Below are 12,852 nucleotides of genomic sequence, written 5' to 3'. Positions count from 1 at the left end.
ATGGTGACTCAACCCTTTCCCTAGGCAGCCTGTTCCAATGCTTGACCTCCCTTATGGTGGGGAAATATTTTTTTAAAATCCAATCTAACACTCCCCTGGTGTAACTTGAGGCCATTTCCTCTTGTCATATTGCTTGTCTCTTGGGAGAAGAGACCAACCCCCACTTGCCATCATCTCCTTTCAGGGAGTTGTAGAGAGTGATAAAGGTCCTTCCTGAGCCTTCTTTTCTCCAGGCTGAACGCCCCCAGCTCCCTCAGCCACCTCTAACAGGGCTTGTGCTCCAGACCTTTCACCAGCTCTGCTGCCCTTCTCTGGGCCCACTCCAGCATTCCATGTCCTTCTTATCCTGCCTTTCATGTCCCAGAACTAGACATGGCATTTAAGGCACAGCTTCGCCTATGCCAAATACAGAGGGACAATCACTGCCCTGGTGCTGCTGGCCACACTACTGCTGATACAGGCCAGGAAACCCTTGACCTTCTTGCCCACCTGGGCACACACTGGCTCTTGTTCAGCCGCTGTCAAACCAGTACCCCCAGGTCCTTTTCCACCAGGCAGCTTTCCAGCCTTTCTTCCCCAAGCCTGTAGCACTGCAGGGGTTGTTGTGACCCAGGTGCAGGACCCAGCAATTGGCCTTGTTGAACCTCTTAGAGCAGGCTTGACCCATTGATCCAGCCTGTGTGGATCTCACTGCAGAACCTTCCTGCCCTCCAGCAGGTCAGCATCCTATGCAACTTGGTGCTGTGTAGTACATTCTGTTTTCTAAGCTCCTGCAAATCTAATTCTTAGCCAGGTAAGAAGCCCCATTCCAGTTAAGTGATGAGAAGCAGCAGTTTCTGTGCTGCCTTATTGTTATAGTGGTATTGAGTAGTTGAAGCTACTTGAATGGCAGCATTTCCCAGACAAAGCCCTGCATTTGGGCATAAGCAATCTGAAATGAAGTTAGCACCGGGAGTTGTTTGTTTGGATGTTAGCTTCACGTTTGCTCTCGGCCATTAAATTTTATATAGCACAGGATATTTTATTTATCTTAGTGAAACCCATTTCATGTTCTCATAATCAATTGCTTGATCAGAATTGTTCTCTTCTGAGTCAGAATGCCTTGGCACTCAAATACATGGTTCTATGTGTATTTTGTGGGAAAAGTATGTATTACCAATATTAAAGGACATGAGAAGATGGAGAAATTGCTTCTAAATGTAACCACCCTGTTGTCTTCGTTCTTCACAGACAAGCCCTCCTAACAGCAAACTTTAAATTGTAAACTATGACTGCAGAGGAACAAATACAAAGTTGTAGGTGCTGTTGCTTAAGAACTATGACAAAAGCAGTGAAATTAAAGCCATCATTCTAACAAGGTAGAAGCTGTTCCTATTTGAAATAAATTCTTAAATTCTTCACGGAAAAGAAAAAAGGCATTAAATTTGTGAGCATAAAGCTCTTTGTGTAAGGAATAAACTGTAACTAAGCATTCATTCATAATGCATGAATGCATGTGAATGGTTCTGCTGAATTATTTAAGTTTTGCAACTCTTGTGTTCAAGCAATGCTTGTTTCTCACTTTAAAAGTGATCACTCTTCTATGTGATTTAAATCAGATCAAAAGTTATTTTAGTGGTTTTATATGTGTTCAGCGAGAACAAGACTTAATTTTATCATTCATATTTTTGGATCATAGCAATATATTTTTTGAAATTACTTATTTTTTCCCCCTAACATGGGAAAATAGTGTATCATGATATCTGCATGTTGCACCATTCCTCCAGACTCTCTAAAAATTATCATTTGGTATCAGGTACTCCTGCTTAGTTGAAGAGCTGCTATGAAACCTGTATTACATAGTATTTTCAAATTCTTTTATGCCGAGTAGTTTTGTTTATTCCAAAGTGTATTTAACTTATATGTGCAAAATAGATATTGAGAGTACAAAACATTCTCTTCTATTTGGAGCACAAAATTAAACCACTTTAATTGCGTGTATATATAGCAGCACCTTTTTATGCAAAACCATCTCAAAGTGCTTTATAAATCTCAGTGATTCTAACTCCCTTTCACAGAAAAGAAGATTTTTATTGTTCATGATTTTAAGTTATGGATGAAGGCAAGGCACTGATTAAATATAGAGTAAATACACTAACCACCTAAGTAAAATTTAGGTGAGATTATAGAAGTATGCTCCACAGACCTCCAAGTGGAGTCAGAAGGAAAAAATATATATATATTAAAACAGGTGGGAAAGATGTGGAAACATTTGACAGGTTGTTTGGGCTCCTTATCACATAGCTAGCATAAAAAATCATCACCTTTTCATTTCAAGGAAAGATTAAATAAAATTAAGAGAGTTATTTCTTATACTGAAGGAAAGACTTTCACAAAGAAATAAATATTCCATGTAGAAATAATCCTAAGCAATAACAAAAGGTCTTTCTCCATATAGCTGGTGTAAACTAGCATAGGCCTGCTGGAGCTATACCTTCAGTGATTTAAATTCACATAGAATCTGCCTTACATTATATAAGGACACTTGTGGAAGATGAAACTTCCACCAGTTTGGGAGCTGCTGAGATACCAGGTCTCACCTGGAGTCACAGAGCTCAGGTGAACTTCAGATGAAGGTAATTGATGCAAAGGTGAATGTAAACAACTGGAAATATATATCCAAAAGTAAATGACTGGAGAGAAATAATTGTGTGGCAGAACTGACTATCCTTAAGGTAAATCCCTTGGTGAAATGGGCATCATTTTTCGTCTCTTTGGTGTACTGTTATTTGAAATCTGAAATTAAATACATGGGGTTAATGTTTTTTGCTCTATTCTGTGGCACTGTTGGTGTGAGGAATTTATCTAGCTGGTTCTGACTCATGGGACTGTAGTATGTTCCTCAGATAGGAGTTTTAATCTGCTCGTCAGATTGTTTCCTAAATCCTTTTCCTTTAAGAGATCATAAGATTAATTTAATTATTACATATGCGTGTGTATATACACATATGCATATGTATGTGTGTATATGTATATATGTGTATTTATATATTTGAGACTATTATTCAGATGACTTGTTTTCAAGCAGTATTTTGCAATCAAAAAATACACTGTGCTGCATTAAACATAGAATGTATAATGACTGTGTTAAGTATGCTTTCCAGAAAATGATGGAGGTAGATCTGCTATTGTGGCATATTTGCTATTTCAGCCTATAAAAACAAATGCAAAAGCCCCCACAAACATGCTAATTCCAGTGAGGTATTTCAATCAGCTTCCTTTGAAACCTTGTGATTAAATTTCTTCCCAGAATAAACTATGGCATTTTGTTTCACCCCTTACTCTTCCTAGCATAAGTGAATGTAGAATGTGTTTTTTCACAAAATACTCAAGCAGATTTCTTTCAATAAAACATGTTTTCAGCCACTGCATAACACCAACCTACTTCTGTTTATAGTTAATCCTCATAGATTCACTAAGTATTTATGACAGAAACATTCAGAAAAGAGGGAACTATATCAAAGCATTTTTGCATCTATGTGCCCCGGTATTTTTAAGCCAAATTTGTTGCATGTAGAGAATAGTTTGCAATAGAAATATTATTTTTTCTAGCAGTCTATTTTCTATTCTGCAGCCTTTAAGGCAGATGAATACATTAATTTTAGTGGGAGCTTTATCAGCTGTAATGTTCGACATCAGAATTATAGGCTATACACATTAATTTCCCTTCATTAAGGAAGCATTTCTGATTTTAATTGCAAAAACATTTCTTAAAAGAAATAATAATTGGAAGAAGTGTAAATTTGTTTCGGTTTTGCAATAAAGTGAATACTAAAAAGGTAAAATACAAATGACATTGTAAGTTGTGCAAATGTAAGTCGTCATTTTTATGGTTAAGAAATATATGAATGTAAAAAAGGTGAAGATATTGTACATATTTTATGTATTATATGTATATCTGATCCTAAGGTGGGTGAAGAATTGTAAAAATTAAGCACTTTAATCCATGCTGAGTACTTAAAAAGAACAGAAATTTGTATCCTGTAAAATAAAAGCATCATTAAATAAGTATTGTTAGTTGACTTTTTTTTTGTCCACCTACTGTTCATTTTGCTGATTAAATCTTTAAACTTGTTGTGTGTGACAGTGAGGACCTGTTTTGGAACACTGGTATCTAATTTGCTGAATTGCTGGTTACTCACAAGTACTGCTAAGTTGATGAAAGTTGTATTCTGAGTTTATAAAGGGTACATTTAATGCTATGACATCCTAGATGGGAAAGATAAAAACTGTGCAATCCTGCACAGTTTGGTCCAGAATTCTGTAATAGGAATGTGACCAGGACATTATATGAGTGCTTTATGGATTTCTGTACTACCATCCCCATAGAAAAGTGCAGAAATAAAGGAAAATGTTCAGCATAGCCTCAAATCTTTCTTAGTATTACTCAATACTAAGTGATCAGCATGATCTCATGCGCTGAACTCAAGTGATGCTGAAAACCAAAAAATGATCAGGTAACTAACTGGATGTGTCCTTTGACAGACCAAAACTGGTTGCAGTTCCTCTGATTTCCATCATCTGCACACATTAAACCTGTTTTGACTGTATCTGATTTATTCTTGGTATTTTTCTGCAGGTGGGCACAATGTTGCAGAAAACACTTCTCCCAAAACAGAGACAGGAAAAATTACTGTAGTACTTGGTAGTTCCTGACTGGAAAGAGTTGCATGCAAGAATTCTTGTTTCATTTCTACATCTTCTCTTTGCACACACCACAAACAAAGCAGTAGTTGAAATATGCACTGATGAAACACAGAGACTAATGCTTCCTTTTCTGTTTATGTAACTTTCTGATTTTTCTGATTTTTGTTACGTTGTGGTTAACTCTGTTCCAAATCTCATTTTCCCCGTTAAGCACAATGCAATGCCTTCTGCATAGAGACAAAGTAATAGCATTTACCCTAAAAATGTGCTTCAATAAGAAATAAATATAATAATTATAAAACTCAAATTACAGGAAATGCATCACCACATGTCCTACTTAATTCCTTTAAATCAGCAGGGTTAATAAGCACTGATATTTCTACGTGGCAGCAAATTGTCCAGAGCCCATCAAGAAGGTATTGCCTCCTCTGGCTTTCCCGAAGAGCCTGACTAATACTGCCTCCTTACCATGGAATTTTCTTGGCATTGCATTAACTTCTTAACATGAGAGAAGTGGCAGAACAGCCTTTGACAAATGCAGTATTTGGAGCTGCTTTGCTCTAAATAAATTGCTCTGGAGGGTCCTGTGGCATGTCTAATGGACAAGCAGTGGGATCCTTATGATTGTGACCATTTTACTTGGGAGCTGTTCACCCCTTACCTTCTTGGCCCTGTGCACCAGGCAGCCATGGCAATATTTAGCCTCACTAGACCTGGTTCTCGTGGTAAGTCAGGATGCACACTGTGGAATTTGGTTCCTTGAGGAATACCACCTCTGTGGTGCACGGTGCTGTGTCTCTCTCAAAAGCACAGTGCTTGGGTGTTATGAGCAGGACGTGCTGTCTGCCCCAGTCAGAGTTGACATGGCCTCCAACAATCAAGATCTTACCAAGAAAATTCATAAATAATTTCAACTGCCAAATTTGCCAGTTTTGTTTGCTAAATGAAGGAAATTTCTGCTGTTGGAAGCATCTCCTAATGGAATAGATCCTTAACTGGGCATCTAGGGTGAGATGAGTTTCTAGATCCCAAAATGTCTTCGTATTAATTTTACTGAATACTACTTATTTAACTTACAGATTTCGGTGGTTTCTGGATTTGATTTATACATATGTAATATTGAAATAACACATGGCTAAAGAAATGGAGATTATTTTGGGAGCAGAATCTGGGATTACTCTCATTTTGGCCTCTAGTAGCCTCATGTTCTCTTCTGCCCCTTCCTACCCTGTCTGGGGGCCAGGCAGTCACAGCACTCTTGAATGGAGAACACAGAAATGAACTCTCTCTTGAGTTCACTGAACACTGTACCTCTGATTCTGTGAGCTTGTGTTTGGAAAAAAGGCTGGAGGTTTGTGCTCTCTTTTGAACATGTTTTAACGTTGCATGCCTGACTCACTTTTCCAAACTCTAGGTAAGGGGAAATTCCTTTGCTTTGGGGAAATGGGTTTTAGATTCTGACTGCTACTGAATAGAGGACCCTTCTCTCAATGTAAAATCAAATTAATGAACCTGTGATGGAAGAAGATAGGATTTCATTGTAGTTCTATTTAGATGTAATGCCTAGCTGTAGAACTGCCTGCCTTACCTGTTTTGTCTTACTTGAATATTACTTGCAAAGTAAATCCAAATCTTACAGCCCGAGGTTCAGGGACACAGCATTTGCAAAACGCCTGCCTTAGCTATGTTGTGTTTTGGAATTTGATCTCAGACTAGCACTAAGTTGGTCCTCTTAACTGAAGGCCCTTTACTAGCTGAAGTGCATCCTACAGTTGTGTTTCACATGGAAAGACCTGCATCCCTATGCTTCAAGATGAATCTTTGCAAAGCAAAGCAGGGCAGGTGAGACATGAAGTGTCTGCTATCATTATTCTTATATGCAGGGTGTGATGTTGTAAATCACATATGCTCAATTGTTACATTGCCAACTTAAAATTGTGCCAATCATAAGCAGCGTGCACAAGAAAATTTGTATCATAAAAATAAAAAATGCTCCTCTTGGCATACTATTTTACCTTAAAAAGACTACAGGAGATGGTCTTATTTAACCACAAGATCCAGAAGTAGAAGATACAAGCTCAATTCCTCCTGAATACCAGCAAGTTTTGGTTGAGGTAAAGTTTGGTTGGGGTAATATTTTTTTCTTTTCTATTTATGCTGCCTCAGTTGAATGCTGTGTGTGCATTTTGTTTAGCAATAAAACAAAAACTTACTTGATAGCGGACAGGAGCTTATTGCCTTTATTCCCAATATCTTGGTCCTTTAACATAAAAAGTCTTCATATGAAAATTGAACTGCAAACCTTTGAGGTTGTGAAAATCTTTTACTGAAGCAACAGTTTAAGTATTGTGTTTATTTCAAGTGGACACTGCAGCTGCAGCAAGGAAAGAGCACTGCTGTACAGCAATCCACTAGGATACAGAGATTACTTTCATCTCCAACTTAAGTTTTTATCTCTATTGGCCCCGTGAGAAAAGCTGATGTCTTCCAAATACCAAAGTGCTTGGGCTTTGTTACTGATTTATAAGGTTCGACTGTTATGCTTGCCTTATGGCTCTTGACCTCTGCTCTTCCATCCTTTTACTTGAAACCTGGTTTCAGTTTCACAAGCAAGTTTTAACAGAAGTCGTGTGACACCCCAAACTTCCAGTAGATTTTCATAAATAACTTCTCAGTGTTCAGATTAAGAAAATATAAGGAACTCTCAGTTGTTTAGTTCATATTGTCCAGCAAAGTTGCATCCCTGCCCCAGAATAACTTTGTTTTGTCAGAGACTGGGCGTCAGCACAAGTAACACCTTCCTCACACTCAGGAATTCCTATCAGCAGTATGACTTCTTACAGCCAGCTGAAGCACATAGGAGAGCTAGCTTTGCCAAGTAAGCAGAATTCCTGGACTATGGATTTCAAACCTCTGCCTTCTGTTGCTTCTAGAAAAACAAACAAACAAACAAACAAGATTTAGAATCTCTCAGCTTGGGAGATCTGTGTAGAACAGCCAAACAAAATGTCATTTTGTCAAGGGAATTCAGAAATTTCTTTTTATCATCTTCTAATGAAGATGTCTGGTATAAGAAACTGTTACATCTGTGACAAGGTTGCTCTGGAGAACACAGAAACACCATTCAATTTGACTTCACATCAAATCTGATCTCTGCCAGACCCATATACTTGCTGCATGGTGCTGCATGGTACTGAATGGTTCCATTCCAAAAGGTGACATTAATGAGGAATAATTTATAGAAGTATTTTGCTAATGGTGTTTTTACAATAAGAAGTACTATGACAGTATGAGGCATAAATGCTATATTACATACTTGATATATTTCAGTAATAATTCTCTAGACAAAAGAGGATGTCAGGAAATATGCTTTGCTGAGGTGCTAGTTTGTGGTTGCCTTGTCTGGCAAAAATGAACTAAATGGCAAATGACTTGTCCATTACTATCAGTATGCCAATAAAAAAAGACTCAGCAGTCAAAGAAAAATGGAAGCAAATGATGATGCAAAACTAAAAAGAAATTCATGTCATGGAGAAGAAAGTCTGGAAATGTTCTCCTGATGTCAAACATAAAACCAAGGAGGCTTAGATAGAAATTAGAAGATGACAAATACAAAACTCATACCAAATTGATTTTTTGTATGATATATAATTAGATAATGAAATTTACTACCAGAGGTTGTCATTGGAGCCAAGAATTTAGTGTGATGGGACAAAATTCTATTATATGTTAAATAAAGCAATCTAGTTTGCAGTAACATAGAAGAAATATTGAACTGTCTCCTTCAGATCTCAAAGCAATATCAAAATTATTTAACATACAGTTTTGGTATGAAAAGATCTTATTACTGCATTTTTATGTTTTCCCCAGAGGGCTGATGCTGGAAGGTTTAGAGACAAGGTCCTGAAGTAGATTGATATCAGGTCACATTTGGTGTGGCAGTTCCTGTGTCCTCATGTCAATTAACTTAAATAACCAGTCTGACTACTATTGCCTTTATCAGATCTTTGAGTTTCTTGCTCAGTACAATGTAAGTCAGCCATGGAAATTCAGGGTTAAAGCTACAGATAACCATTGCTTGTTAAAATATTGCTTTGGCACAGTCCTCAATAGGGCTGAGGTAACTGTTGGTGCAGGCCATGACACTTCATAGCAGAGGTATTTCTGGCTCTCACTTTTTAGCCAGAAATGTAACATGCATAAAACTTAGCATTCTGATGCTTCTTAGCTTTATATCTTCTTTAGTACTTTCTTCTTGCATTTCTTCCTTAATTTACTTCCTCTGTCTCCACTGTGCTTCTCCATTGGTGTATACAGCCCTTGACAGGACTTTCAACATCTCTGCAGGGCAAGCTGGCTTGTCTCAACTTGGTTCAGCAACTGATATTTCCTCTGTGTGCTCTTTGAAATATTACACTGATAAAATTCTAAGAATAGCCATAGTGGGACAGGCTAATGGGTGAGCATGTACAGTGCTTCTGCATGCTGCTCTCCTGGCTTGCAAGCATTGTCAGCTCAGAAACAGCCCCAGCTAGATTTGATCCCTACAAATCTGGTTTTATACATGCAATGCATTTCTCCTTCTTAAACTAATCCATACAGCATCTGAATAAATTTAAAGTTTTACTGTCTACAGCATCCTTTGGCAAGGAGCTCAATAGGTCACCAAAGCACATAAGGGGCTACTGTCTGTTTTTTTCTGAGCTGACTCTTGCTTTCATTAGATATTCCCAAAATGTCTCTATTGGAAGGAGGAGGAAAGAAACCTGATTTTCTTTCACCCACTCTAGGTTGCCAATGATTACACAGACCTCTGGTCCTTGCTACTCTGTGCCATTTCTTTAGTAGAGTGAAGGCTCCTGGCTTTCTTAGTGATCTTGATATAGAAGCTGTTCCACACCTTTCATCATCCTTGTTATCCTTCTCTGACCCTCTTCCAGTTTTACATTCTTGCTGAGACTTCTCACTTGTGGTCTAAATTAAGACATAAACCAAGTTTCACTTTCTCCATTTCATGGGGTGTCCATGAGGTCATATGGCAAAATAAAAGTGGTAGGACAAAAGAGATTTGCATAGGCAAATAAGCTAGTGTTATCTATCTTCATTGGGAGCCAGCAGCTTCTTGTCCTCGGCAACTGGGATGCTTTTTTCTTTTCTTTCCTTTCTTCTTTTCTTTTCCTTCCCTTCCTTCTTTTCCTTCCAGAGACTAAAGGAAGGAGAGGAGATCAGCCTTGACAGAGAACAGCAAACCTTTTAAAAAGATTATTTGCTGTGTCAGGGAAACATTTCCTTTTGTCCTGGAAGCTGGAGAGGCAGATGCCAAATGGCCTTTTTGTATTAATGATCTCTGGGAGCCATTGGCTGCAGGATGCTGAGAGATAATGGTTGAAACCACTGGGTGATGTTTGTATGACAGGAAGTCCTCACTAGCCATTCAGGACCTTGCTGAAGGTATATATTTATATATTTTATCACAAAATATTATCCCTCTGACAAACAGTGTGAAATTGCTTGACCAAGAATGAGAAACTTTCTTGAAAAGATGTACAAATAAGAACACATATCCTTGCTCTTTCCTTTGACATTTGAGTGTTTCAAGACGTGAAGACTGGGAAAGACTAATTTGTAGAGAACAAGAATTCTAATGCCATCCAAAACTTGAAACTTTCAGAAGCCTTTTTACTCTGTTGTTTACAAGAAACAACAAAGTCCAAATTAACTCAGTGCCAGCATATTCATAATTTATCTTTCAGCAGATGCACTCATCGGAAAGACATTTGAAGATGAGACGGCTTATTTGTTGTGATCTCGCATCACAAGTCATGTCCTGGTTTCATTCTATCTCTTTTTATAACACAGCTGAGTATTAGATCTCACAGTTTCCCACTTCCTGACACACCTCAACCTGATCTATTGTTACACATTTAAGTTACAGAATTTCAGATGATTATCCAAGAGTCTCACAGCAAAAAAAAAAAAAAAAAAAAAAAAAAAAAAAAAAAAAAAAAAAAAAAAAAAAATCCACAATAAAGCAAACAGAATAAATATAGCTGTTCTACATGTGTCCATTGCAATTCTCAATATGTGAACAGAAATGGAAGAATATTCCTTTCACTGTACAGTCTGTAGGAGCAGATCTCCCCCAGAAACAATCTCCATTATGCCTCCTCCCTGCCTCAGCAGCCTTGTTTTCCTGCTCTGTTGGCTTTGTGACAGCAGATGCTGCCAAGCTCTGGCGATTTGCCACTCAGCACCTTTCCCTGGTGATGTCCCTGGGCAGATGGAGCCCGGCTTGCCCCACACGGGATGCCAGCACCCGCTGGAGCTGGCCCGGAGAGAGCAATGGAGCTGGGGAAGGGTCTGGAGCACAGATCCTGTGAGGAGCAACTGAGGGAGCTGGGGGTGTCCAGCCTGGAGGAGGCTCGGGGAGGACCTGATCACTCTCTATAACCACCTGAAAGAAGGCCATAGCCAGGAGGGGAGTCGGGCTCTTTTCCCAGGTGACAGCAAGAGGACAAGAGCACATTGTCTTAAACTGCGCCAGAGGAGGTTTCGATTGGACATTAGGAAGAATTTCTTCACAGAAAGAGTGATTGGGCATTGGAATGGGTTACCCCGGGAGGTGGTGGAGTCAATGTCCCTGGAGGTGTTTAAGGAAGGACTGGAGGGTGGCTTGGTCTAGTTGACATTTTCAATCACAGGCTGGACCCAATGATCTCAGAAGTCTTTTCCAGCCTCACTGATTCTGTGGTTCTGTGTAATAAAACCTGGCAATGTCTTGTGACACAAGATCGCAGTAACCCCACTGTGCTCCGCGAACAGGGCGCGGCCCGGGAGGGCCCCAGCAGCCCCCACAGCCTACAACTCCCATGGTGCCCGGCGGCGGCGCCAGTGCGCGCGGCGGGCGCGCAGAGGCTGCCGGGGGCCGGGCCGTGCGCGGGGGCCGGCGCCGATGGCGGCAGGCGCAGGGGGCGGCTGAGGGAGCCGCCGGTGCCCGTCGCGTCCATCGACTGCCGACGCCTCGCCCGCCTTGTCCCTTCGCCCTCCGCTATGGAGGCGCTGATCCCCGTCATTAACAAGCTGCAAGACGTGTTCAACACGGTGGGGGCCGACATCATCCAGCTGCCGCAGATCGTGGTGGTAGGCACGCAGGTGAGGCGAGGCGGGCCGGACCGGGGGCACGGGCATTCACTGCCCCGAAGGCAAGGTCGGGGTGTCCATCGCGCTTCCGCCGCTGCAGACCGGCTGCTGCCTCCGCCAAGGGCACGGAGGGACGCGGCAGGCGAGGCCGGGCGGGACGCCCTCGGTGCCCGCGTCCCCTCCGCACACCCTCCGCGGCTCCGCTGCCTCACCCCGGCTGCGCTGGGAGCGCCTCGTGCGCCGCCCGCCTGCCCGCCCTTCGGCGCTTCTCCAGGGGTGCGAGCGGCCGAGGAGCTCCGCAGGGCTGCGGGGAGGGCCGGTGCCCCCGTCTCCCGTGGCTCCGGCCCGCACACCGCGGGTGCGGCTGGCGTCAGGGGACTCGTGGGGCGGCAGCCGCCCCGGTGCGTCAGCGTGACCGCCATCGCTGCTCGGTCCTTGACTTCTCTGCTTCGACGGCGGCCGTGCAGTGAGAGCCGAATAAAAGGGATGTGGTAGCGGGACGGCATCTTGCAGGCGTAGATGGTTGTCATTTCCTCCGAGCTCTTGTGCCCTTGGACTCTTTGTCTTAGCTGGTGATGGAGAGGGAAGGTGAGAGGCGAGGCCAGCGACTGTTGGCTGCAACAGTTGCAACACGTGCGTGTGACCCCTTTAATGCTGCTGGGCTCAGACCCTTTCGTATCTCCTCAAATGGGATGCTGCTTTTCAGCAGAACTTTTGGCAGCTGAACATGCCTGACCAGCACTGCAGCAGTCACAAGGGAGTAGAAGATGAAGTGTTAAACAGAAGTAAAACTTGAAGCTAATGGATCTCTCATTTGTTTCTGGGAATTTAAATATCTATTGAATGTGCTGTGCTCCTTGACAATAGCTTACTCACCAAAGACTTTAATACCAAGTACTCTTTTCTCAGGATTTTTATTAAAAATTTAAAACACCAGCCGTATATGCAAATGCAATAACATTTTTCTGTGTAAGATTAAAAAGGTATTTTTTCCAGTTTCACTTTATGAAATGCATTGATGTGGTA

General features: G+C 41.2%; 1 protein-coding gene across 4 annotated transcripts in view; it reads left to right on the top strand.

The window, feature by feature from the left end:
- Positions 1–11,582: 11,582 nt before the first annotated feature.
- DNM1L (dynamin 1L) overlaps positions 11,583–12,852 on the top strand; it is a 36,016-nt gene continuing 34,746 nt past the window's right edge. For 3 of the 4 annotated variants that reach the window (XM_014881597.2, XM_014881598.2, XM_088165687.1), the window contains exon 1: positions 11,608–11,838. In XM_014881597.2, the coding sequence (XP_014737083.2) occupies positions 11,737–11,838 (102 nt within the window). In that variant the 5' untranslated portion in view covers positions 11,608–11,736. Of the gene's footprint in view, positions 11,839–12,852 lie in introns of all 4 variants that reach the window. The other variant, XM_088165688.1, reaches the window with a different exon arrangement.

The sequence above is a fragment of the Sturnus vulgaris genome, chromosome 5, assembly GCF_052056855.1.
Source record: "Sturnus vulgaris isolate bStuVul1 chromosome 5, bStuVul1.hap1, whole genome shotgun sequence".
NCBI lineage: Eukaryota > Metazoa > Chordata > Aves > Passeriformes > Sturnidae > Sturnus > Sturnus vulgaris.
This window is presented reverse-complemented; position numbering and strand designations above follow the sequence as displayed.